The sequence below is a fragment of the Acomys minous genome, assembly GCF_964271855.1.
Source record: "Acomys minous genome assembly, chromosome: 12".
Lineage (NCBI taxonomy): Eukaryota > Metazoa > Chordata > Mammalia > Rodentia > Muridae > Acomys > Acomys minous.
This window is the reverse complement of record NC_140493.1, coordinates 23,296,085-23,323,917: the sequence shown is the minus strand read 5'-3', so window position 1 is coordinate 23,323,917 and position 27,833 is coordinate 23,296,085. Positions and strand designations below refer to the sequence as shown.

General features: G+C 46.5%; 2 protein-coding genes across 3 annotated transcripts in view; one reads left to right on the top strand and one right to left on the bottom strand.

Moving 5' to 3' along the window:
* LGALS2 (galectin 2) overlaps positions 1-27,833 on the bottom strand; it is a 346,473-nt gene that overhangs the window by 228,703 nt on the left and 89,937 nt on the right. The window lies entirely within an intron of this gene.
* Positions 6,975-26,183, top strand: EIF3L (eukaryotic translation initiation factor 3 subunit L). 2 transcript variants are annotated; one of them, XM_084751541.1, is made up of 12 exons: positions 6,975-7,111; positions 7,564-7,612; positions 8,998-9,208; positions 10,285-10,364; positions 12,326-12,387; positions 14,364-14,433; positions 14,632-14,705; positions 17,759-17,930; positions 19,613-19,938; positions 23,852-24,349; positions 25,176-25,256; positions 25,987-26,183. In XM_084751541.1, the coding sequence occupies exons 1-12, from the start codon at positions 7,079-7,081 to the stop codon at positions 26,023-26,025; spliced, it is 1,695 nt and encodes a 564-aa protein (XP_084607667.1). In that variant the 5' UTR covers positions 6,975-7,078; the 3' UTR covers positions 26,026-26,183. The 2 variants fall into 2 exon arrangements, with proteins under 2 accessions (XP_084607667.1, XP_084607668.1); XM_084751542.1 differs by lacking the exons at positions 6,975-7,111; positions 7,564-7,612; positions 10,285-10,364 and having other exon boundaries at positions 9,000-9,208.

Below are 27,833 nucleotides of genomic sequence, written 5' to 3'. Positions count from 1 at the left end.
CTCTGGAGAGAGGGAGGGAGGGAGGGAGGGAGGGAGAGAGAGAGAGAGAGAGAGAGAGAGAGAGAGAGAGAGAGAGAGAGAGACAGACAGACAGACAGAGACAGAGACAAAGACAGAGAGAGACAGAGAGACAGAGAGGAAGAGGAGGATGAGGAGGAGGAGGAGAAGAAGAAGAAGAAGAAGAAGAAGAACAAGAACAAGAAGACCGCTGTGTGGAGGCACACACCTCTAATTCCAGCACTCAGGGAGGCAGAGGCAGGCAAATCCCTGAGTTCGAGGCCAACCTGGTCAACAAAGTGAGTGAGTCCAGGATAGCCAAGGCTACACAGAGAAACCCTGTCTTGGAAGAAAAAACAAAAAACTAAAAACACCCAAACACTTCCAATCTCAAAAAACCAAAGGGGAGGGGGAAGGCCTGCTACTCTACCAGCTCCAAGGTATCTCATACCCCATCAGGCATGCATGTGGCGCACACACACACACACACACACACACACACACACACACACACTCCTCATTCACATAAAAAATATAAAATATGATGGATAAATCTAAAAATTTTTAGCAAAGTAAAACAAAACAAAAAATACTCAAACAGTATATTATTTGCAGCCAAGAATAATCTAGTCTTTTAAGTCTGTGGTAAAAGGAAAAGACACAATTTAGGATACAATACAGAGACAGCCTGGCCCTCCACTGGCCTTTTTAATTACCCCGTATGCCTCAGTTTAGATTTTGCTTGATGTAGCCTATACCAGAGGATCCACAGTGATGCTTCTGGCTCTGGTTGGTAAAGTGCATGTGTAGGCTGGGGTAGGTAGGGCTTCAGAGATTCTGATTGGGGAAGAGAAACAAATGGAACAGGAGATGAACTACAAACAAACCTTATGGCCATGGGAAACAGAGCTTCAAACACATCCACATGAAAAGCCTGGACAGAGAATTTCCTACCTCAAACCCCGGGCAAAAGATCAAGAGGGGAAAAAAAGGCAGCATCTTAGCTGCTAGATCCTCTACTACAGGAGCTCAGGGCTGCTCTGTTGCTTAGCCTCTGAAGTCCTGTTTTTAAAGTTGCCTTGCAAAACCAAACGCCCTGGGATGAAAGATTGCACAGTCGCTGAGGGCTTTCATCTGCTCCCTGAAGTTGCATCTCTAAGCTGAGTTAATGGGCTCTCAAGCAATGGACCTAGTCTTGACTCAAATGCAATTGTACAAATATGGCTTTAAATGGAAGCAAGAGGGCAGAGGTCGCTATTACAGTACAGATGACATGCTGGGGGCCTAGACAAGAACGATGGAACCAAGGTGGTGGCACTCTAGCTTATAGGAATATTTCTGAAAGCAGAGCAAGATTTGCGGATGCATTGGATATAGAGTCAGGGGTGGGGAGGATGCTGTGGAGGCTCTGGGATGAGTAACGGTAGAGGGCACGGTGTCCTTGTGCTCACAGGAAACTAGGAATGTTAAGTACACAAGCTCATCTCCTCAAGGGTATGCATACCTGTTTTCCACCCACAAGGCTGGAGCTATATGGTGCATATAGGAGTGAAATAACTGTTACCAGGAAAGCTTTTTCCAAAATTATATTGTACTTAAATATGTCTATAATAAACCGGCCAGTGTCAGACTCTAGAGGTTTTAACCAGCATCCGCTAGCTAAGTCATGTTGAACCTGATTTCTTTTCTGGCCTTTCATGTTTCATTTCCCTTGCCAGCAGTAGCATTTTTATGAGCCACCTGCCCACCCCACCCCCAACCCCCATACAAGCAATTGAAAAACTAAAATTTTCCTTAATTGAGAAGGATTGAATCTGATAGAAAGAAGGTCAGTTTGAATTGCTGTTGCTGTTGTTATTATTTAGTCCTGGCTGTTCTGGCTCACTCTGTAGACACGGGTGGCCCGGAACTCAGAGAGTGAGAGGTACATCTCTGCTTCTCAAGTGCTGCTAAGATTAAAGGCAATCATGCCTGGCTATTACTTTATTTTATTTTATTTTATTTCATTTTTTGATGCTAGGGATCAAACTCAGAGCCTTACACATGCTATGAAGCCCTTTACCACTAATCTACAGCCCTAGGCTTGGGCATGCTACTTTTGAGGAGCCTTTTAGATACCCAATTTAGATACCTAATTACATGAGCCAGTTTCAATAGTGGGGTCTTGGATGAAGCCAGCATACAGGTGGTACTGAAGCCTACTGGACTAAATAAGCTCTAGGGAGTTAAGATAGTCAGGTAGGTAGAAAAGGGACTTAGGGTTTAAGCCTGGAGTACGTGACTGGAGAGAAAAAAAGGAAAGCCACCACAAAGGATAATGAGAAAGAGGAGCCAATGAGGACAGACCTCTCAGGGCTTTTATGATTCTCTTCGGTTCTGTATGTGTCTACAGTGTACGTCCTTGGGAGCTAGAGAGATGGCTCAGAGGTTAAGACTCCTTGCTACTCCTGCAGAGGAACTGGGTTCAGTTATTAGCATCCTGGGAAGCTCATCACTGTCTGTAACTCCAGCTCACCCTCTGACACCCTCTTCTGACTTCCAGAAGCACCTGAATGGACATGCATATAAACGCACACATTCATAAATAAAAATAAATCTTTTAAAAAAGATGTTCTAGAGTCCCAGGTGTGGTGGCGCACGCCTTTAATCCCAGTACTAGGGAGGCAGAGGCAGGTCAATCGCTGAGTTCGAGGCCAGCCTGGTCTACAAAGCAAGTCCAGGACAGCCAAGACTAACACAGAGAGACCCTGTCTTGGAAAACAAAAACAAGAAAAAAAAAAGATGTTCTAGAAGAGGTGAGAAGTGTTACTTAATCAGTAAATGAAATATATACCAGGCAGTTATAAGCAGGGGATCCAAGTTTGTGATATTGACGCTTGCATGAAGAATAAAAAAATAAACTGAGCCTTGCTGGGCTCGGTGGCACATGTCTGTAATTCCAGCACTCGGGAGGCAGAGGCAGGCAGATCTCTGTGAGTTCGAGGCCAGCCTGGTCTATAGATCAAGTCCAGGACAGCCAAGGCTACACAGAGAAACTCTGTCTCGAAACCACCCCCCCCCCCAAAAAAAAGCTGGTCATGGTGGCACATGCCTTTAATCCCAGCACTCAGGAGGCAGAGGCAGGTGGATCTCTGTGAGTTTCGAGACCAGCCTGGTCTACAAAGCGAGTTCAGGACAGGCAAGATAGCACAGAGAAACCCTGTTTCGAAAAAAACAAAAACAAAACAACAACAACAAAAAAACAAAAAAGAAAGAAAAAAGAAAAAAAGAAAGAAGGAAAGAAAAAGAAAAAGAAAACTGAGCTTCAATGTACACAGCTAAAGTTCCAGGAACTTATGAAGCTAAGGCAATTGCATGTGGGAGGCCAGCTTGGGTTGCACAGTGAAACCTTATCTCAAATAAAACACAAAGCAAAACTTTAAAGCTGGGTGTTGTTGTCCATAGCTGTAATCCTAGCACTAGAGAAGCTGAGGCAGGTGGATTATCACAAGTTTGAGGCCAGACTGGGCTACAAAGCAAGAACCAATCCAGACAGCCTGCAGAATAAGAACCTGCCCCAAATCAAACAAAAGCAACACAAAGTTCTCAAAATCCCAGTATCAAACATACATGCTGCTGCTCTGAAACAAAGACTTTATTTTTTTTTTAGCTGGTTGAATATGCTTCTTCCTGATTGAATATGTTTCTTCCTTCAGCACTTGGATTTGAACTTATAAAACAGGGCTTTCTTTGGAGCACAAGCCCCCAAATAATGACACAGAGATTCATTATCAAACCTTGACCATAGCTTCGGCTTGTTCCTAACCAGCTTTCATCTTAAATTAACCCGTTTATATTAATCTATGTTCTGCCTCATGGCTCATTCCCTCTTGGTCTTGTAGTCCGGACACCTGTTTCTTCCTCCATGTCTGGCTGGTGCCTCATTTGTGCCCGATTCATTCTCTCTCTGCCTCCCTTCCCTGCCTTAGCTTTTGATGGTTCAGCCTTTTATTAAACCAATCCGAGGGTAAGGGAAGTGTAGGTTTACAAAATAGGATGCAGCCAAAGACTAACAATACCAAGGCCTGTAATCATCTCTCTGCTGGTACAGAGATCAGCATTTGAGTAATACAGTCTTCACACACTGCCGAAAAAGATCACCCCAACAAATGGAGGATTGCTCACATGCTAGGTAAGTGTTCCACCCGGGAGCTGTTTCCACAGTTTCTTTTTTTTTAATAATAATAATAATAATAATTTTTTAAAGATTTATTTATTTATTACATATACAGTGTTCTGCTTGCACGTATGCCTACACATTAGAAGGGGCACCAGATCACATTATAAGATGGCTGTGAGCCACCTTGTGGTTGCTGGGGATTGAATTTGTGCTGGATTAAAGGTGTGTGCCACCGCACCCAGCTTAACTTAAAAAAAAAAAAAAAAAAAATATTTTATGCATACAGTGTTCTGCCTGCATGTAACTCCTGCAGGCCAAAAGAGGGCACCAGATCTCACTATGGATGGTTGTGAGCCACCATGTGGTTGTCAGCACGCCTTTAATCCTAGCACTGTGAGTTTGAGGCCAGCCTGGTCTACAAAGCAAGTCTAGGACAGCCAAGCCTACACAGGGAAACCCTGTCTTGAAAAACCAAAACAAAAAAACCAAAACAGAAACTGAACTCAGGACCTTTGGAAGAGCAGCAAGTGCTCTTAACCTCTGAGCCCCAGTTTTTGTTTTTTGAGACAGGGTTTCTCTGTGTAGCCATGGTGGTTCTGGACACACTTTGTAGACCAGACTGACCTTGAACTCACAGAGATCCTCCTGCCTCTGCCTCCCTAGTGCTGGGATTATAGGCTGTGCTATCATGCCCAGCTCTTTTTACTTTTTGAGACAAGGTTTCACTAGGGTGACCAGGCTGGCCTTGATCTTGCTGCAGCCACTTGAGTAGCTGGGATTACAGGCTTACACTCTCAGGTTCGACACAACATTGATCATAACTGAAAATGTTAAAATAATTGTTTCACCTAGAATCTATTTTAGATTAAAAAAAAAATTTTTTTTTTCAGTATTAAACTCATGATCCCCCTGCCTCAGTCCCAGAAGAGCTGGGACTACAGAAATGCATTGCCATGTCTGGCTCAAAATTTTTTAAAAGCTTTTTTCTTCCAATTTCACAACTCTTTTAAAAATATGTCGTTAGACATTTGAGAGCCTGTAATCCCAGCACTTGGGAGGCAGAGGCTGGTGGATTGCTGTGAGTTCAAGGCCAGCCTGGTCCACAAAGCGAGTCTCCAGGCTAGCCAAGGCTACATAGAAATCCTGTCTTGAAAAAAACAAAAAAACAAAAACAAACAAAAGAACATTTTGAGAAACGCTGTCAAATGTTGACAAGCTGTATGAAATTCCTGGCAGAGATGCACTGTGAGATTTCAGGTTATGTTTAATTTCATGGCTCCCAGGTTGTGTTTAATTTCATAGCGCCCTGATTACCCTTCAAACCTATTCTCGTTGTGGATCCTCACCGATGGCCACGGGGACCAGCCTTTTCCTGCATGCAGAATGCCAGCAGCAATTTGAGTCCACACTGAAATCTATTGTATACTTGTGTTCCCAGATGGGTTTCCTTCAGCGGGATTCCAGATGCTACCAGACACAGGGGAGCTATAGTAAAAGAGAAACCCATGTGGAAAGAGCTTCCTTGAAGAACTGCAGTAAACTTATGATTATGCAAATCTTAGAAAAATATATACCTATCCGAGCATCTTACTGGATACTCTGACTGCACTCAGAAGAGGTCCCGAGTCATCTGTGTTACCATCATACTCGCCTACACACTACAGAGGAGGCAAAACAAAGTGCCAAAAGCAGCCATCCCTTGAGAAACCCTTACCCACTCTTGGCATAACTTTCTTTACCTTATTTTTATTTTTTGGGTTTTTGAAAGAAGTTTCTCTGTGTAGCCTTGGCTGTCCTGGAATTCTCTCTGTAGACCAGGCTGGCCTCAAACTCACAGATCTGCCTGCCTCTGCCTTTCTGAGTGCTGAGATTAAAGGCCTGAGCCACAACCCTCAGCTTGAGTTTTTGTTTTTATTTTTAACATAAGGTGTTGCCCTGTTGGCCATCTTTGCCTACTCTAATCAGAAAGTCCAAACGCTGGGCGCACTTTCTCACTATATGGGGCCAAGTCTCAACTTTTTTATTTACTTAGTGTGTGCAGTATCCTTGAGTCTAAGTGGAGGTCAGAGGGCAACTTTCAGAGTTGCTTCTCGGCTTCCACCAAGTAAATCCTTGGCATCAAACTCAGGTCATTAAGTTTGGTGGCAAAGGTCTTCACTAGTTGTGTCGCCTGTTCCCAGGTTGAATTTTTTGATAGCCAGGCAGGCAAACCACTTACACCTAAATCTAAGGTCAGGCCCGCTACATCTTAACTTGCCACACAAAGCCGACAGTGTGCCATTTTTTCTTTTCTTTTTTCTTTCTTTTTTTTTGGGGGGGGGGGGAGTTTGAGACAGTTTTTCTGTGTAGCCTTGCCTGTCCTGTACTCGCTTTGTAGACCAGGATGGCCTCAATTCAGTGATCTGCCTGCCTTTGCCTCCTGAGTGCTGGGATTTGTGCGCCACCGAGCCCGGCTTTTGTGTGCCATTTTCTTCCGATTCCCCTTCTTTCCTTTTTCTCTTTTTGTTGTTGTTTAGGATCTCGCTCTATAATCACATTGGCAACGAAATAACTGAACTCTGGGTATTCTCGAAATTGCTGCGATCCTCCTGCCTGTGCCATCCATGAGATCTCAGACGTTGTTAGCCAACAGGTCCGGCCTCTAGGCTTTTCCCTTTACATAGAATTCCTTTGGTAATTCCTGCCTGCCCCCATTTCGGGGCGTGCATCAGTACTCCAGAACCACATCCTTTGAAAAACCTCTTTTTTTAGAGGAGGAAGGAACTTCGAAAGCCGGCGTGCTCCGTCAAAGCTACATCAGTACCGGGGCGACCCCGGAAAGACTTCCCTTTAGGCCTGGGCTGGGCAGGACTTCCGGTCCGGCCAAGCAGGCGTGGAGTACTTCTTCCGCTCTCTCCCGCGGGGTTCTGGAGCTCCGTAGCCATGTCTTACCCAGCTGATGATTACGAGTCTGAGGTAATGAGGTGGTCCGCGCGTGGCGTGGTCCGTGCCGGGGACCTGGGTCGGTGGGATCAGTCCCCGAGGTGAGGCGGCGCCTAGATCGGACCGGAACATGCGGCCCGCGCGACCATCCCGGCTCTCCGGGCGCCGCCGGGACTCCTGACCGGTCCCTCTGCCGGCCTACTCGGCGCAGGTCCCCGCGTGTGGTCTCGGCCGCGGAGCGCTGAAGCGTGTTTGGAGCTGAGCTCTGGGCTCCGGCCGTGTCTGCTGCAGACGCGGGCACGCTGTGCTTTCCTTATCTTTTTGCGACCGTAACCGTGGGGTCTTCCTTGTCCACCCTCCCTTTTCTCGTACTTGTGTGACCCTCACCGAGGTAGGGACTGTCTGATCTGCTTGACAGTTATGCCCGAGGACGGTCGTATTGGAGTCCCCGCTTGACGCGTCTTCCTGGCTTTGTTTCCTTGCAGGCGGCTTACGATCCCTATGCCTACCCCGGCGACTATGACATGCACACAGGTGAGGCTTTGAGTTTGCCTTGCTGGCCTAGTGCTTCTAGAGGTTGGCACCTTTTGAAGGTCTCAGCCTTGACCCCGTAAACGACCCCTGTTAAAAAAAGACCTTCTTGATGCCCCAAGTGTGGCGTCTGCCAGTAGGTCTGGGTGCTAGAGCCTTTTTTGTGGTCTACTTGCCAGTGTCAGAAGAGGATTTCTGACCTGGCTGGGTTTTCCTGTGGGTGATTTTATTTGTCGTGCTGGGGGGTGGATCCCAGAGCCCCACAGTTCTAGGCAAGCTCGGAGCCACACCCTCAACCCTCCTTGTTTCAACTGTCATGTGAAGGTGAAAAATCTTTGCGGGTTGTTCTGGTTCTGGTTCTGGAGATTGAACTCGGAGTCTAGTGGATGCTGAGCACACAGTCTACCGCTTGACCCACACTCCAGCCCCGAGGAAGAAAATCTTGGTGTGAAAAACTGAATAGATTCAAACCAAGTCTAAGTAAAATATAATTGAGGGTACACGCCTTTAATCCCAGCACTTGGGAAGCAGAGGCAAGCGGATCCCTGTGAGTTTGAGGCCAGCCTGGTCTACAAAGCAAATCTAGGACAGTCAAGGCTACACAGGGAAACCCTGTCTTGAAAAACAACAACAACAAAAAAAAAAAACCCCAGGTGTTTTCATTCATTTATTTTATGCAGATGAATGCTCTATCTGCAGGCCAGAAGAGGGCATCACATCAGATCACATTATTGATGGTTGCTGGGAATTGAACTCAGGACCTCTGGAAGAGCAGTCAGTGCTCTTAACTGCTGAGCCATCTCACCAGGCCCTAAATAAAATTCTCTGGGGAGGCTTTTGAAGTTTCCCTAAGTGTTGTAGTGACTTTAAGATGAACTAAGCACCAAGATGCTTACTCAGAGCACATGTTTTTTTTTTTGTTTTTTGTTTTTTTTTGGGAGGGGGCAGAGCACATGTTTTGTATGTCTCTTTAAAGGTGGAAGAAAAGTGCACCATGAGTTACTTAGTTAAAAAGTGAGCTTTCTTTCTTTCTTTTTTCTTTTTTCTTGTGTGTGTATGTGTGCGGCTCATTATTTGGCCCTGGCTGTGCTGTAACTCACATTGTAGCCCATGCTGACCACAGAGATCCACTTACCTTAGTGCTGGGATTAAAGGTGTGTGCCACCATGCCCAGCTAAGAAATAACTTTAATGGTAATTGTTCTGACAGAACAAGGACAATGGGGTGGATCTGAGGCTGCTATTGATCTTAGGCCCTTGCTCATTATGGGCAAGCATTCTGTGACTGAGACTGAGGGATATCCCCAGGCCTGTAGTGTGGCCCTGCCCTTCCGTGTGGTCATAAGCCTGCAAGCACTCTGGAGAGGTTTTGTTGTATCCATCTTCTAGGAGATCCAAAGCAGGACCTCGCCTATGAACGGCAGTACGAGCAGCAGACCTATCAGGTGATCCCTGAAGTGATCAAAAACTTCATCCAGTACTTCCACAAAACTGTCTCGGATTTGATTGACCAGAAAGTGTATGAGCTTCAGGCCAGTCGTGTCTCTAGTGACGTCATTGACCAGAAGGTGTATGAGATCCAGGACATTTATGAGAACAGGTATGGACCATAATAATGCTGAGTGGGAATGGCCTTGTGAGGCGGCTCCTACAAGATGAGTCATGTGGAGTCGTGCGTGTGTGTGTGTGTGTGTGTGTGTGTGTGTGTGTGTGTGTGTGCGTGTATGTGTGTGTGTGTGTGTGTGTGTGTGTGTGTGTGTAGGGCTTATGGGTTTTGTTTTTGGATCAGGTTTCGCTGTCTTTGTGACTCCCTTGGCTAGAGCGGTGGTTCTCAACCTTCTAATGCTACAACCCAGTACAGCTCCTCATGTTGTGGTGACCTCCAACCATAAAATTATTTTCGTTGCTATTTCATAACTGTCATTTTGCTACTTTAACAAATTGTAAATTTTTTTACATGTAGAGTTTTGTCAAAGGGGTTGTGACCCACAGGTTGCAAACCAATGACCTAGAGGCATGTTAATTAGCTGCACTTTGTATTCCAGAAACAAACAAGAGCTAAAACAATGTCACTGTTAATGGTGGTAGCAGGAATTAGTGTATATTACAAGTGTAGGTCAAGCAGTGTTGGGGTGCTTTTTGTGTGTTTCCTACTTTGCCCTTAACAGTAATCCCGGGATGTAAGTTCTGTGGTTTTTCTCTGTTAGAATAGAGACAGCTCATAGAAATGAGTTGCATGGCTAGACCTGTGCGTCTGCCGAGTTTTGAACCTGCGTACTGTGACACCAGAGCCTCACCTTGAACAGTCTAACCTCCCAGGGCACACCAGCATGACCCAAGCTCCAGAATAGTCGTAATGCATGATAGCAGTGCATGCTAGATCTAAGACAGGTCATCTAGGGGTGAGACAGGAAACATTTCACGCAAGTTCTGGGAGGATGGGTGTGTGTGCACAAGTGACCAGACACCTGTTAGATCAGTGAACAGGAGTTGAACTCTGTACCCACATGGCTGAGGGTCTGAAGGGGAGACCTGGTTGAGGAAGGCTATAGCTGGAGGCCTGGACTCTAGTTCTGTGATATATCTTATGTCCCTGAATCCTGATACATAAAATTTGGGGTTGGGTCTTGGTCCTTCTTGTTTTGGAGTTGTGAATTGCTTATGTTTGGCTTTCAGCTGGACCAAGCTAACTGAAAGATTCTTTAAGAATACACCGTGGCCTGAGGCAGAAGCCATTGCACCCCAAGTTGGCAACGGTAGGTGTAAATGCAGGCCTCGTGTGCTGTGTAGCAGATACCATGACTGAGGGCATCAGAAAGGTCAAGAGGGCTTGTGTGTGTTTATTTTTTGTTTTGTTTTTGAGACAGGGTTTCTCTGTATACCTGGTTGTACTGGCCTGACCTTGAATTCAAAGATCCACCCGCCTCTGCCTCCTGAGTACTGGGATTAAAGGCCTTCCCTACCACACCTGGCTTGTATGTAGCTTACTTAGCATTTTGTTTCCCCAGAGCTTAAAATGTAGGTTGTGCAGAAGCAGATGGATCTTTGTGAGTTTGACACCAGCCTGGTCTACAAAGTGAGTCTAGGACTGCCAGAAATATACAGAAAAACCCTGTCTCAGGGAAAAAACAAAACAACAACAACAAAAAAACAACAAAAAGATGTACGTTGTTAGTAAAATGACATGGTGAGAGAAAGCTGTATAACTTGAGCTTTCCAGTTTTCTTTTCCTTTTTTGGGGGGCGGGGTGATCATTGAGTCAGTTTGGCTTGGGTTTATTGACCTCTCATCGCTCACTTTCCTTTTCTGTCTGGATGAAGTCAGCAGAGTGACTTCCCTTTGCTGTGTGGTGAGGTTGTACCCAGCATTCTAGACAGGCTCATGTTGAGCTGTGTGTCCCCCAGCACAAGTTTGTTTTTTGTTTTTCCAGACAGGGCTGTCCTGAATTAGCTCTGTAAACCAGGCTGGCCTGGACTTCATAGACCCACCAGCCTCTGCCTCCTGAGAGCGGGGATTAAACACCAGCGGCAAACATCACAAGTTTTGTATAGACTTCTCTCCCTTTGGATTATCCTGTGGAACTTATTGAAGTCATGTGGTTTATGTCTAGATTGAGTTCTGTTTTGTTTTTTGAGATGTTGGTAAATACCCAGCACTCACAAGGCAGCTCACGGCTGTTTTGTAGCTCTAGTTGTGGACCTCCAGTGCCCTCTTCTGGCCTCCAAAAGCACTGACACACACTGGTGCGTACACATGCAGGGAAAATATTTAGGCAAATAAAAATAAAAGGCCAGAAGTGATGATGGCTCATTCCCTTTATCCCAGCACTTGGGAGGCAGAGAAATCTGATAACAAACACTGGAGATGTGAAGAGAGAGGGTTCCTTACCCTTTAAGATTGATTTTTTTTTTTTTTTAATTTTGTCTATGATTGTTTTGCCTGCATGTGTGTCTTTGTACTATGGACATGCCGGGTGCTGGCAGAGGTGTCAGGTCCCCTGGAACTGGAGTTATAGATGATTGTGAGCTACCATGTGGGTGCTGGGGATTCAGCCCATGTCCACTGCAAGGCCAGCAAGTGCTCTTAATTGCTTAGTCATCTCTCGCCTAGCTATCTTTTTAGGCCCCTTGTTCTTAGTAGTTTTCTTATTTCAAAAGAACAAATGCTTTTAGGATTTCTAAGTCAAAGTGTAAATGCTGTAGTTTAATCGTGATGGCATCATTCTCTGTAGGAATATTACTGAGTTGGCTGGCTTGTTTAAGCAGCTGATGGCAGCAGAAGTCTGAATGGTAAAGTAACAAGGGATTAAGATGAAAGCTTGGTATGGTGGCATGTGCCTATAATGCCAGCATTTGGGGTGCTGAGACAGGAGGGTCAGTTTGTTTTATTTGTTTTTTTTTGTTTGTTTGTTTGCTTGTTTTTCAGGACAGGGTTTCTCGATATAGGTCTGGATGTCCAGGAACTTGCTCTGCAGACTGGATTTAACTCTGGAATTTACTGTGTAGAACAGGCTGACCTCAAACTCAGAGGTCTCCCTGCCTGTGCTTCTCAAGTGCTTGGATTAAAGGGTTGAGCCACCAAGTACTGAGCACATAGCTTCTTGGGGCACACGCTTAAGAATTTAGAAGTTTAGCCTATAAATCACCTGCAAGGCTGCAGCTGCAGGAGACACCAGTTGGTTTGTAGATTAACAAAGCACCTTTACCGTGTCTTTCAGATGCTGTATTCCTAATTTTGTACAAAGAATTGTACTACAGGCATATATATGCCAAAGTCAGTGTGAGTATTGCCCATATTACCAGTACTTTTGTAAAATGTCTGTGGCAGTCTCATCTCTAGTAGAGTCTCCAGGTGTATGTGTTTCATCTATAAAGAGTCTCCAGGTGTATGTTTTTGTTATTTTCTATTCATTTTATTTTATGTGTATGAGTGTTTTGCTTACATGTATGTCTGTGTGCTGTGTACATGCCTGGTTCCCACAGAGGTCAGAAGTGGGCATCAGGTTTCTTGGGACTGCAGTTACAGATGGTTGTGAGCTACCATGTGGATGCTGGGAATTTAACCCTGTCCTCTGCAAGAACAGGTGCTCCTACCCACAAAGCATTTCTCCAGCCACTCCCATCCCTGCTGCTTTTTGTTTGTTTGTTTTAGCTTTCTTTGAAGAAAGGCAAAAGGAATAGTTTGACCCAGGAAGTTGGTATCTGCTGTAAACACTTGAGCACTTGAGCTTGTCTGTCCTTAATGTCTCCATCATCCCACGCCTCCCACACGGTCACGGCTGAGCATGTGTCTGAAGGAAGCTGGTACCAACAGCTCTTTCAAGGGTCTCCACCCAAGGAGTCCCAGCTCCGCTCTCAGCGCCCCCTCTCCTCTGCAGTCCTCAGGACCACTGCATCTGCTGTGGGAGCCGCCATCAGTGGCAGTGGGAGGAGTTTCTGCAGCTCTTTTATTGGTACCACGGGGGTGGAGGGGGTGGGGGTGGTCTCTGCTACTTCACCGAGAGGCCAAGGATTCCTTACTGCCATTAATGCTAAGGGTCAGTCTCGTGTGGCTAGACTAAAGGTAGCCATGGTGTGTGTGTGTGTGTGTGTGTGTGTGTGTGTGTGTGTGTGTGTGTGTGTCTGTCTGTCTGTCTGTCTGTCTGTCTGTCTGTCTGTCTACTGGGAAGATGGTAATATGACAGGACTTCCATTTCTTCTGTCTGGTCTGCAGACTATAAACTTAGCAGTTTGTTGCCAGCATAGTGTCTTTGCTAGGTTCCAGACTGGCACGTTCATGAGCATGACCAGTTTTAAATTTACTCTGGAGAGAGATTTTTCTGTGAATGATTAGATGACTTTTTTTTTTTTTTTTTTTTTTTTTGAGATAGAGTTTAACTATGTAGCTGTGAACTCAGTGTGTGCACCAGGCTGGCCCAGCCCTGGGTGAACATGGTTTTGGTGTAAGATACCTTACCTTTCCCCCTCTTTTTCTTTTTTTGAGCAAAGTTTTAGCTGTGTAGCCCAGCCTTGAGCTCATCATCTTGCCTCATTCTTCCATCGGCCGGGATTGCAGTCATGCACCACCACACTGGACTCTACGCCATCTTGTTTAATTCTGACCAGCCCTGACTAAATACCTTGTCAGAGCCGCATGGTTAGAACACGATGGGGCTGAGAAGCCAAGTTCTTTCTGCTCCATCACAAATATGTCGTTCACTCTGTTCCCCAGCTCAAGAGAATCTGCACCTAGAACCAGGGTCAACAACCTTTGTGAAATGCCAGGCAATAAGTACTGTAGACTTTGGGGACACGGTAACTGTAGTCTGTCCATCTGTGTCTATGTAGGAGCCATAAAGAGTACTAGTGAGTGAGTGTGGCTGTGTGTTCCAGCTTCATGGGACAGGTGCTGTGGTGGCTTTGCTGCCCCTGGACTTTCTGTTCGGCACTGAACACCCATGGTAGCCCAGCCCCATGTTTCCTTTAACTCCCCACCCCAGTACTCCTTCGTCTGTTTCTTAGGGCCGGAGCCCCTCGGAACCTTCCTTTTTCTCCTAGATCTGCATGCCTGCTGTGTGCGTGCTGCTGTGATCTGTGGCCGTAAAGCTTGGCCTTGTATCTGCTGTCCAGTTATTGCGCTATTCCTGCGTTGTCCTCTCCTTCCATGCTCTGTCATACAGGGAGAGGACAGGTCTCGCTTCTCAGCCACGGTGGTAGGCCATGAGTGAAACACTCAAACTTCCTATCTGCGCCCTAAGATGCCTCTCCTCTTTCCAGGGAGGACCCTCCTTAGAGCAGAGGTTCGAGTCCTACTATAACTACTGTAATCTCTTCAACTACATCCTCAGTAAGTCTCAGGTTTGGGCAACGGGCTGGTTTTGAGCACCCAGTAAGCTCTGTGAGCCTGGTTTCAGTGTGCAAGTGGGAGGAAGGAAAGTCTGCTGGTTGATAGTCCTTTGGCGAAGCAGATTACGTAGGCACTGGGTAGCCCTGCTGTGAGAGGCAAGCTCCTGCCAGCAGCCTAACTGTCTTGTGCCTTCTACAGATGCCGATGGACCTGCTCCCCTTGAGCTCCCCAACCAGTGGCTCTGGGACATCATCGATGAGTTCATCTACCAGGTATGTGTTGAGCCTCAGCCTTAGCTTCAAATAAGGGATTCCCCATACAGCTGCCATGGCTGTGGCTCATTTGTGTGAAGGGTCTCTAATAGGGCCCATGGCAGTGGGCTCTGGGTTACAATGGCTTTCTGAAGAGAACAGTGGCCCTGAGAGAGAATTCCAGATGAAAACTTGGAAGTCTTAGGCTTGGACTCTTTTCTTCTGCCTAGTAATTGTCTGGTGTCAGGAACTGCTCTGACAGCCATAGACGTGGGGCTGCCTAGGGTCTCAGTAACTGGCATGTTTAAGTCTTGCTAGTCTTTCTCACCCATCGAACAGAAATGTCTCGTATCTTTTTGTTTGTTGATTTGTCTCTTTTTTTTTTTAAGGATATTTATTATGTGTATATAGTGTTCTGCCTGCATGTACGCCCGCATGCCAAAAGTGGACACCAGATCTCATACAGAGCCACCATGTGGTTGCTGGGAATTGAACTCAGGACCTTTGGAAGAGTGGCCAGTACTCTTAACCTCTGAGCCATCTCTCCAGCCCCAATTTGTCTCTCTTAAAAAAATTTTTTTTTAATTGATTTATTAACATATACAGGGTTCTGTTTACATGTACGCCTGCACACCAAAAGAGGGCACTAGATCTCACTATAAATGGTTGTGAGCCACCATGTGGTTGTTGGGAATTGAACTTAGGACCGCTGAAAGAACAGCCAGTGTTCTTACCTGCTGAGCCATCTTTCCAGCCCTGTTTGTCTCTCTTTGTAGGCCAAGCCATCCTGGAACTCTGACCTGCTTGCCTCTGTCTCAATTTCTGGTATTAAAGAAGTGTGCCACCACCGCCAGGCTAGAAGTAGTTCTGTATCTTGGTCCTGGGGTTTATGTCATATGTGCTAGGTCAGACTGCAGTGGCCCATTGCTTATCAATAAAGAAATGACTGTTGCCTAGGGGTTTTCTTGTTGAGGCCACAGAGTGTGGACAGGTGTAAAGTGTGGTCACAACTGTATAGCCTAGAGGTAGAAGTTCAGTGACCGGTGACGGGCTCTGGGTGTTGGGGTGTGTGATTTAACTGTGCAGTTGCTTCTCCAGCACATGGGCTGCTGGGAGTTTCCTGAGTTCTGCCCATGCAGTGCCGAGTCACAGAACAGCTCACGCATGCTCCTGGGTGGTCAGTGTCCTGATCCTTTTCAGCTTTAGACATCTTAGAAGCAGGACGCACCACTAGGCACAATGGCACACACGTGTGCTTCCAGGACTTGGAGGGGAAGACAGCAGGATTGTAGCAAGTTCCAGGCCAGCAGGTCTACGTAGTGATACTGTTGAAAAAGTTTAGAATTCAGAAAAATTCAGGAGATCAGTGTCTTTGTTTCAGTTTGCTTTGACATCATGTAGCATGTAGCCCAGGCTGCCTTTGCCCTCTAAGCCTCCTGCCTCCTCTCCCATGTTTTGGAGTTACAAATATTCAACCAACAGACCAGGTTAGAAATCAGTATCTTATCTAAGATGCTGAGTGCCACACACCAGGGAGCCTTTGTGAGTACAGTGTTGGTGAACTGGTGGGTGAAAACACCTTCACCGTGCTCTTCAAGAGGAGCTTCTTGGCCTAAAGGAAGCACCACCACCTTTCATGGTGCAAATCTCAGGCCACAGTCACCTTGCTCAGGCTCCCTGGCTTCTGTGCTATGTCAGCCAGCCTCTTGGCATAATTTGAGATTGTTGGCTGTCCTGTTAACTCGGGAATGGAGGAGGATCCTCTGAGCTTCATCCCTCTTAAGTAAGATAAGCATAATTCCTTAGCTGAGCTGCTGGCTTTTTGTTAAGGGGCTTTCTAATCCCACAGAGACCGAGATCACTGAGCTTCTGTGAGCGTCTCTCTGGCCAGGCCAATAGACACAGTGAGAATTCTCTTCCACTCTTCCTCTTCCTCCTCCTCCTCCTCCTCCTCCTCCTCTTCTTCTTCTTCTTCTTCTTAAAGATTTATTTATTTATTTATTATGTATACAATGTTTTGCCTATATGCCTGCCTTCCAGGAGAGGGCACCAGATCTCACTATAGATAGTTATTATGAACCACCATGTGGTTGCTGGGAATTGAACTCAGGACCTTTGGAAGAGCAGACAGTGCTCTTACCCACTAAGCCATCTCTCCAGCCCTACTTTTTTTTTTTTTTTTTTTTTTTTTTGTTTTTGTTTTGTTTTTTCGAGACAGGGTTTCTCTGTGTAGCCTTGGCTGTCCTGGACTCACTTTGTAGACCAGGCTGGCCTTGAGCTCACAGCGATCCGCCAGCCTCTGCCTCCCGAGTTCTGGGATTAAAGGCGTGCGCCTTTTTTAAAAGATTTATTTATTTATTAGTATACAATGCTCTGCCTGCATGTACACCTCCAGGCCAGAAGAGGGCGTCAGATCACAGTATAGGATGGTTGTAACCCACCATGTGGGTGCTGGGAGTTGAACTCAGGACCTTTGGAAGAGCAGTCAGTGTTCTTAACCTCTGAGCCATCTCTCCAGTCCCCACTCTACTTCTTTCTTTCTCTTGAGGCAGGGCTTTACTATCTACTGTGTAGCTCTGACTGGGCTGGAACTCACATGTGAACCAGGCTTGCCTTGAATACCCAGCCACTTATTTGTCTTCTGCCACTTAAGTGCTTGGATTAAAGGCATGTGTCGCCACCCCTGGCCTTTTTGAGGGGAGTTTTATTTAATATTTTCAATCCTCAGATAACGTGAAAGTGCCTACTTGCTGTTGCGTAGGCATCAGTTGATGTAAGGGGAAGGACCCCACACTGGTGCACGTGTGTTTATATGAGTTTGCACCTATAGAGCTGTCACAGTGGTGTCGTGCTTTATCTCAACATTGGCTGTGGCCTGAAAACTCACAGCTCGTTTTCATGCGGCACTTAGGCAAAGCAGGACAGATGAGAGTTTGAGGGCACCTGAGCCATATAGCTATGTCATTTCCACCCCTAAAAAATTACTTAGTAACAGCCTGTGTCTCGTTATGCTCGGCATGTGACTGTCACTTGGATGTGTGCCCCTGCCACCTCTTTTCCTTCCTCCCCAACAGTTCCAGTCATTTAGTCAGTACCGCTGCAAGACTGCCAAGAAGTCAGAGGAGGAGATCGACTTCCTTAGATCCAACCCGAAAATCTGGAACGTCCACAGTGTCCTCAACGTGCTTCATTCTCTGGTGGACAAGTCCAACATCAACCGGCAGCTGGAGGTCTACACCAGCGGAGGTGAGTGGTGGCTGGGCACCAGCCGAGGTGCTGATGTCTGCGTTCAGCTGCCTCTGCGGTGTCTCCAGAGCCTTTGGTTACATCAGTGACCTCCCAAAGGGAAGTCCTTACATGTTTAAAAAACATGTGTATTTCTTTGGAATTTGACAGTGGTTGTTTGATCAGAGCAGTAATGAACAGAGTATCCTGAAACTGTCGGTATTACCCTTTATATGAACTTCTTGGTCTATCCTACAATTTAAATGGGTCTTTTATCAAACATTCATGAACTTCCTCTGCTTAGATTAGTCTGGCCTTGAACTCATAGAAATTCTTCTGCCTATGCCTTTGATGTGCTGGGATTAAAGGCATGCATCAACTATCTGGCCATATATTGACACCTTTTAGTTTCTTTTTGAGACAGTTTCTCTGTACTTCTCCCTGGCTGTCCTGAATCTATCTATGTAGAGCATGCTGGCTTTGAACTCAGAGACCCACCTGCCTCTGCTGGGATTAAAGACCAGATCCATAAAACCAAGCAAAGCTCACTTTTTAAAAAAAAAAAGATTTGTTTATTGTTGGGCATGGTGGTGCACACCTTTAATCCCAGCACTTGGGTGGCAGAGACAGGTGGATCTCTGTAAGTTTGAGGCCAGCCTAGTCTACAAAGTGAGTTCCAGGACAACCAGGGCTGTTACACAGAGAAACCCTGTCTCGAAAAACAAAAACAAAAAAGATTTATTTATATATAGTATACAGTGTTCTGCCTGCATGTGTGCCTGCAGGCCAGAAGAGGGCACCAGATCTCATTATAGATGGTTGTGAGCCACCATGTGGTTGCTGGGAAGAACAGTCAGTACTCTTAACCTCTGAGCCATCTCTCCAGCCCTCAAAACTCACATTTTATTTTATTTTTTTAAATTAACAGCAGAAACTGTTAATTTTCACATCTTTGTATAGGTGCACGTGCGCCTTAGTGCACACATGAAAACTGCATAGAACAGTTTGTACTAGTTGGTTCTGCCTTTCCACCACATGGGTTGTGGGGGCTCTCTGACTCAGGTTGTCAGGTTCATGGCAAGCACCCTTACCTGCTGAGCCACGTTGCTCGCCCTTTCAGTTTTCACTGGGGTTGGACAGATTACTTTATTCATTTTTGGAGAACTAATTGTCTGTCAAATACCCGGATCTGAGTCTGGTTCCTATAACTGTGTTTAGGGGCCAAGAAAGGAGACTAGTTCTTCAGTCAGCTGTGGCAAGGAGCAGTGTGTGCTGCCTGATTGGGCAAAGGCCACAGTTCCCCTGGCTGCTGTTACTGGTTATTAGCGCCCCTCAGCTCCACACAAGAGGCCAGAGCATCTGTGGGTAAATAGCATTGGCTTTGGGTTCTGAAAGGACAGTCCTTGTGAATAACTGTTCTCAGTGAGGCTCTTCTCACATTCTCAGGTATGTTAGGACAAAAACAAAAACAAAACACGGGAACTGCCACTCTAAGAGCAGCTGTTAGTCACCATGAAATGCATGATATTAGTCACCATGAGAAAACACCCGGGTCCAGTTTCTTGAGATTCCTAGGAAGAGGCATTCCATGTTAGGAGAGCTCTGGACCTGGCAGCAGGTGACACACTGAGTAATGCTAGTGGTCAGGCCTGTTCTGTTTTATCTTGTCCTGTGGAAGCACTCACAGCATCTGTCCCTCACAGGTGACCCCGAAAGTGTGGCTGGGGAATATGGACGACACTCCCTCTACAAAATGCTCGGCTACTTCAGCCTGGTGGGGCTTCTGCGGCTGCATTCTCTGCTGGGGGATTACTACCAGGCCATCAAGGTGCTGGAGAATATCGAGCTCAACAAGAAGAGCATGTATTCCCGTGTGCCCGAGTGCCAGGTCACTACCTACTATTATGTTGGCTTTGCGTATTTAATGATGCGTCGCTACCAGGATGCCATCCGGGTCTTTGCCAACATCCTCCTGTACATCCAGAGGACCAAGAGTATGTTCCAGAGGACCACATACAAGTATGAAATGGTAAGAGAACCCTGCAGCCGCAGTCTGTCCAGGCAGCTGACTCCTCAGCATCTCTTCCAGCTGTTCTGGATAACCACCATCCAAAATACACTACCCTTAAAAATACCTCATTTCAGTCAACTTAAGTTGTATATTTGTGGGATGTGTGGTAAGTAAATTAAAGAAGAGAGAAAAGTCAGCTATGTGTGGTGATGCACACCTTTAATCCTTGCGCTTGGGAGGCAGAGATACGTATATTATCTGAATTTGAGACTAGCTTGGCCTATATAGTGAGTTCCAGAGCAGCCAGGGCTATGTAGAGAGACCCTGTCTCAAACAAACAAAATCCTATTTATCATTTGTTTATATTAAAAACCTTCAAATGACTCTTCTATTTTTTTTTTTTTTTGTAGTTTTTTTCACAGGGTTTCTCTGTGTAATAGCCATAGCTGTATCCCAGGGTGGCCTTGAACTCACAGAGGACCACCTACCTCTGCCTCCCAGTGCTGGGATTAAAGGGGTGCATTATTACTGCCCTGCTCTTCTAGTTCTTTTTGTGTTTGTTTGTTTTTCATGATAGGATTTCTCTCTGTATCCTTGGCTGTCCTGGACTCGCTTTGTAGACCAGCCTGACATTGAACTCACAGCGATTCTCCTGCCTCTGCCTCCCAAATGCTGGGATTAAAGTTGTGCGCCACCACCACCCGGCTCTTCTAGTTCTTTATAGATATAAATTGGCATATAAAATAGTGCCCCTGCTATGCTATAGAATTCATCAATAGTTTTCAATGTAGCTATTACATGCCTGTTCTCTGAGCTCCCTGTCGACCTCCTCACTTCAGGGGAATTACAGTGGCTGCTGTGTAGGAAGTTCATCACTAGCTGCAGCCGGCCGTTGTCTTCCTGCTCCTAACAGTCCTCCTGCTTCAGCGTCTTGGATTCTGGGATCACAGGCAGCACAACACCTCCTCTTTTTGCCTTTTGAAAACAGCATGTTTTTCTTAATTACTGAGAGTTTCATGCATGCATACAATATATCTTCATATTTACTCCATATTCCTCCCAGAACCCCTAGTCCTAATAACATTTTGTCTTTTGTTTATTTATATTTAATAACTCAGGGAGTAGTTGTGCTGTCCATACACTCATAGGTGTAGTGTCACTGAAAACTGACTCTCAGCCCCGTGTGGTAGCGCACGCCTTTAATCCCAGCACTCAGGAGGAGGCAGAGGCAGGCGGACCTACAGAGTGAGTCCAGGACAGCCATAAAGAAACTCAAAGAAGAAGAAAAAGAAGTCGGGTGGTGGTGGTGCACGCCTTTAATCCCAGCACTTGGGAGGCAGAGGCAGGTGGATCTTTGTGAGTTCGAGACCAGCCTGGTCTATAAAGTGAGGCTACACAGAGAAACCCTGTCTCAGGAAAAAAAGAAGAAGAAAGGGAAAAAAAAAAAAGCCCAAAAAACTGATTGTCTCTCCCTCAGAAGCCATCAGCTCTTACTGGCTCCTCAGTCTGGGGTGAGGGCTCTTGGGTTTCTCCCTGGTTTATGCTGGAATGTTGACTGGCTTGTTTTTGTGGAGAAAACCACAGCTGCTGTCAGTTTATGAGTGAGAGATCCTGCCCTGTCCAGAGTCCCTCTCAATCTCTGACTCTTAGAGAATCTTTCTGGCCCCTCTTTCCCCATGGTCCCTGAGCCGTGAGTGCAGGAGATGTGACATAGATGCCCCATGTGAGGCTGAGCAGCCCACAAACGTTCTCTGGATTTGGCCACTTGTGAGTTTCTGTATTAGCTGGCATCCATTATACAATGGAATGTCTTTGACAAAGTGAGAAGTGCAGACTTAGAGGGCATTTTGATTCTGTGTCCATTTCGCAAACTAACAGTGGTAGGTTTCCCTCAGGCCTGTCAGCTTTCCTCCTGTGGGTTCCTTACCTAGTTTACAGTAGCAGGCGTGCACGCCCGTCTGTGGAGCCGGTCTTCAAGGCCAGCAGAGAGTGTTGGTTACTCCTGTACCATTGGTGCCCTTATTGCTCCCATGGGTATTCATTGCCATACTGGTCCTTGTTTTAGCTTACGGAACTCAGAGCTTCTTTTCCTGTGTGTGGGGTAGGGGTGGAGGGGTCTAGTGCTTGTTAGGTAGGCAGTGTACCTTTGAGCCATATTCTTAGCCCCCTGTCCCAACTTATTTTCAGAGCTCTCACTAGGGTCCCTGGGCTAACCTTATACTTACTCTGTTGCCCTAGCAGAGCCTTGAGCTTGTGATTCCCCTCCCTTAACCACAGAAGTAGCTGAGATTAAAAGCCTGTGCCATTAGGATCATCTTTCCTACTCATCTATAAAACAACTTTGTTAGCTTCTGCATTTGAGAACATGTGGTATTGCTCTTCAGCTTGGTTTTCCCCTTTTGCTGTGGCACGTGCAGATGATCGCTGACCACTGAACTACACTCCGGCCCTTTTAACCTTTTAATACCTGCCTGCCTAAACTTTTTTTTTTTTTTTTTTTGTCCTGAACTCACTTTGTAGACCAGGCTGGCCTTGAACACACAGCTGCCTCTGTGCTGGGATTAAAGGTGTGTGCCACCACTGCCTGGCCTGGCTAAACATTTCTTATGACATTGACCTTAGATTACTAACATTTTTGTGGTAAGGATGAGTTAGAGGAGTTTCAGCACTGAAAACAAACATCTGAAGCAGTTAGTGGAAGAGAATGGGCTCAAGACATGTGGCCTGGGGCGGTGTCTTCTAGGCAGCACGGATGCCAGAGCAGAGCGATTGGGGCTTGAGAGTCCTGGCATGGGGTTCCTGGGAATGAGGGTATTAACTTTGGTAATCCCTCCATTTTCCAGGTAAAGGATTTTGTTTTCTATTGGCATCAAAGATTTCTGCTAACTTAATCTTAGCAAGTGGCAAGTGTTTAAGATGGTGGCGCACGCCTTTAATCTTAGCACTCAGGAGGCAGAGGCAGGAGGATCACTGTGAGTTCGAGGCCAGCCTGGTCTACAAAGTGAGTCCAGGACAGCCAAGGTTACCCAGAGAAACCCTGTCTCGAAAAACCAAAAATAAAAATAAAAATACAAAAATAAAAATTAACTTTCCAGGGCTGGAGAGATGGCTCAGAGGTTAAGAGCACTGACTGCTCTTCCAGAGGTCATGAGTTCAATTCCCAGCAACCACATGGTGGCTCACAACCATCTCTAATGTGATCTGATGCCCTCTTCTGGCATGCAGGTGTGCATGCAGGCAGAGTACTGTATTCATAATAAATAAATAAATAAATAAGTAAATAAATATTTTTTAAAAAAATTAACTTTCCAGGCTGGAGAGATGTCTCAGAGTTTAAAGGTACTGTCTACTCTTCCAAATGTCTTGAGTTCAATTCCCAGCGACCACATGGTGGTTCACACAACCACCACCTATCCTGGGATCTGATGCCCTCTTCTGGCATGCAGGTATACATACAGACAGAGCACTGCATACATAATAATAAATCAATATTTTTTTTCTGGTTTTTCTAGAGAAGTTTTCGCTGTGTAATAGCCTTGACTGTCCTAGACTCTCTTTGTAGACCAGGCTGGCCTTGACCTCACAAAGATCCACTTGCCTTTGCCTCCTGAGTGCTGAGATTAAAGGCATGGGCCACTAACCTCATCCCCCACCCCCCCACCCTCTGGCAAATAAATCTTTAAAAAAACAGAATTGGCTTTTCAGTAATGTGAGGCCAGCTGGAGAGGTCCTGAGGAGGATCTAGAGGCAATCAAGGAGGCCTTAGTACTGGGTGGGCCTCAAGAGAGCCCGAGGCTTGGTGTGTCAGGCCATCTAGGAGAGTGCAGTGACTGGGGTGCACAAGGCAGCGTGAGAAACGATGCTCTGTGCAGGTGGGGGCCAGCAGGTCCGCAGTGGGATTCAGCAAGTGTGTGTGTCTGGCTTCTCCCAGATTAACAAGCAGAATGAGCAGATGCACGCTCTGTTGGCCATCGCGCTCACCATGTACCCCATGCGGATTGATGAGAGCATACACCTCCAGCTGCGGGAGAAATATGGGGACAAGATGCTACGCATGCAGAAGGGTGACCCCCAGGTCTATGAGGAGCTCTTTAGCTATGCCTGCCCCAAGTTCCTGTCGCCCGTGGTGCCCAACTACGACAATGTTCATCCTAACTACCACAAGGAGCCCTTCCTGCAGCAGCTGAAGGTGTTTTCTGATGAAGTGCAGCAGCAGGCCCAGCTCTCCACCATCCGCAGCTTTCTCAAGCTCTACACCACCATGCCGGTGGCCAAGCTGGCCGGCTTCCTGGACCTCACAGAGCAGGAGTTCCGCATCCAGCTGCTCGTCTTCAAGCACAAGATGAAGAACCTGGTGTGGACCAGTGGCATTTCTGCCCTAGATGGCGAGTTCCAGTCGGCCTCAGAGGTGGACTTCTATATTGATAAGGTATGGTCTAACCTGGGCCAGTGGCCCTGGTCACTCTGCGTGGCCTCTTGAAGGGTAAATGGTAGAAGCGTGAGTAGTGGAGACAGGGAAAGGTGGGGAGGCAGTGGGTGCAGGCACAGGATGGTACGGAAGGCCTTGTTGAGTGAGATCTAAGCTGGGACAGCTCAGCATTGGCTGTGAGAAAACGTTCTCCACTGTTACTGTGCATACTCCGTTCATCCATGCTTGCCCCGAGATGCAGCTGCCTCCCATTGCCTCTTACAGCAATGGTTCTGCAGCTCTTCTGCTCTCCTTCCTGTTGATGGGCTTTTGGGTGATTTTGGATTCTTACAGAAAGGATACATGGGCCTTTATGAGAGATGGATGGGGTTTTGAACTTACAAACTTTCTGCCTCGGCTTCCTGGGTGCTGGGATTATATACATATGCCATTGTCTGCTTTATATAAGACTTTTATAGGTGAGCTATCAATAATCTGTAGCGCATTTGTAACACATGTCTGGAGATATGTTGAGTTCTTTCTGAAGCACAACTTAGCAGTGGTTTCCTTGTGCTAAGAGGTAGGCTGAAGAGTGGTGTTTTCGGTACTGTGATAGTGAGGTGAAGCAAGGCACTCTGCCTAACCCTCCCCAAACTGGAGACCCAGCATAATAGAAAGTGAAGAGAACTGAGATATAGCTATTAGTAGAGACTGGCCCTGAGGTGGTGTTAGCAGTTAGCACCTGGCACCGCCTTGCTTTGCAGTTAAGTGGCTCCACACTAGGTGGCCCTCTGCTCGTTCCTGCTCGCCTGTCCGTCACTTGTCTTCTGACTGCTTATTCCCATAGGACATGATCCACATCGCAGACACCAAGGTCGCTAGACGCTATGGGGATTTCTTTATCCGGCAGATCCACAAATTTGAAGAGGTGAGGCATCTGAGAGTTGGCTAATAAGCCTGAGGATGGAGATGGCTTTTACATTTTTCTCATCTTTATTTTAAGAAACATGTGATTAGCCCTTTACCTTTCTAAGCTCAGCCTGCTGGCAGCTTGGGGAGCTGCCTGGGCCCAGGAGCTGCTGTGTCAGCCCTTTTAGGGTATCTCTTTCCAAGATCTCGGTCTGTGGGTGGCCCGGCGAGGGGTGCCACTCTCCTCGCCCTTCCTTGTATTTCCTAATAAGGGTGGATTTGCTGCTGCGGCTCTCCTTCCCCATCGGTGTTCTCCCGCTCAGACAGGTCTGGCCAGTGTCTGCCGGCTGCAGGGCTGGAAGCTGTGTTTGACAGAGCTGGGGCTCCCTCTTGTCCAAGTCTGAGCTGCCTTATTCTGGTCTGGAGTACTCCAATGGAGGCCATGCTCCTTGAAGGTTGTAACAGTGTGGCATAGTTTTTACTGTTTAGCTTTCTAAGCCACATCTGACAGGCAGTGAGTCGGGACTGTCTTCTAGCAGGAGGAGGCAAAAGCTCTTGGTCTAGCTACGCTGAATCCCTGTCCTGTCTATGAAATGACAGAGCAGTGTAGGCTGTAGGTTTATCAAGTGAAGACAAGGAAAAAGACTGTGGCACTCCCTGATCTCAGAGGGCCTTCTGGGAGTCTGGTACACACAGTTGGGATAGGTCCAAAGACTCCACATCTAACTTGGCATTACTTTCCCTTGTAGCTTAATCGCACCCTAAAGAAGATGGGACAGAGGCCCTGAGGCACTCTTACACGAGTCAAGACCTGTTCTGATGTTATAGATGGGAAGTGGTCTTGTCACCAAGAAGCCTTACCGAAGTCATTCATCAGCTGAGTTGAAACTTGTCAAATCGAGGACTGGATGTTTTAGGGAGTTCTCAGTAAAGGGTCTTTGTTGGAGCTGGGCTTGTGGTCTCGTTATTATGGGCAGATCTGTGGCTTTGTGTACCCTCTGTTGGTCCTGTGTACCCTGCTTTCCTGGTGCATCAGACAGTGTGGAAGCTGAATTCTTTTATTTATTTATTTTTTCTGAGACAGGGTTTCTGTGTAGCCTTGGCTATCCTAGACTCACTTTGTAGACCAGCTGGCCTTGAACTCACAGTGATCCCCCTGCCTCTGCCTCCTAAGTGCTGGGATTAAAGGCGTGTACCACCATACCCAGCAGGAAGCCGAATTCTTTTATCTCTGTGTTCATAACATACTGTGTGCTTTATAGGATGTCTGCATGTCCCATGTCTCTTGTGCCCTACTTGAGTCCCATAGGATTTAAATGACCTTCCATAATTTGCATAGCATGTTGGTGGCAGTGCTGGGCCCTAGGAAGGAACTGTGGGATATTGCTTACTGTCATGAATTGTGCAGAGAGCACTCAGGGATGCTTTAGCTCAGGTTTCGGGCAGTGTCCCATTTCTTTGTTGAAAAAGTGGATCCTTCCTTAACCTTCTGTCCAGATTAGAACCTGCTACCAGAGTTGGGCCTCCTCTGCAGATCTATTGTTTAAAAAAAAAAAGTTTTCAGTTTTTTTGTTTATTTTTTGTTGTTGTTTTGGGTTTCTTTTTAAAAGATGTTTATTTTCTGCTTGCATGTACACCTGCCGGCCAGAAGAGGGCACCAGATCTTCTTATAGATGATTGTGAGCCACCATTTGCTGGGACTTGAACTCAGAACCATTGGAAGAGCAGAGAGTGCTCTTAACCTCTGAACTGTCCAGCCCGTAAAATCTTTTTGTTTGTTTGTTTGTTTTTTGAGACAGGATTTCTCTTGTAGTCCTGGCTGTCCTGGACTTGCTTTGTAGACCAAGCTGGCTTCGAACTCATAGAGATCGGCTGCCTCTGCCTCCCAAGTGCTGGAATTAAAGGCATGCGCCACCAGATCCGACCTGTGAAATCTTTTTTTTATGTGGTGGTGGTGGTGGTGGCCAGGGGTTTCTTGAGGCAAAGCTGTATACCCCAGGGAGACCTCAGAAAGAATCCTATGGTCTCAGTTTCCCTACTGTGATTATAGATTTGTCATTGTGGTGGAGGAGGGCTTTTATAAAGCTTTATTTTATGAGTATGCCCCATGTATGCAGTGCCTGCAGAAGCCAGAAGGGGCATCAGATCCCTTGTCATTGCTGAACCATCTCTCCAGCTCTCTTTTGGCTTTTTGAGATAGAGTCTTAATACCTAGCTAGCAAAGTAGCCTAGAATGGCCTGACTTGTAATCTTCCTTCTTGGTAACTTATGATGGTTGGCAAGTAGCTGCGCAAAGTGACTCCCTTGCCTGTGTGCTAATGATGTGCCTGTTACCTTGGTGCCTTGGCTTGTAATTCAGTGCCTATGTTCGGTGCCTAGTGCAGAAGGTGGCTGCAGACAACTTGCACTTTCTGAGTCAATGGTAGGCATGCGCGGGATGCTGTTTGAAGCAGCCATTTGTTGCCTGGCACACAGTGGATGCTCACTTGTTTATCCTCCCCCACATTTGGAATTCATAAGCTCCTCTCTTCCCACTGATTTGCCTAATTCCTGCAAGCTGTTGATGTAGCCCTACGTGGAAGGAGATCTGTGAGGA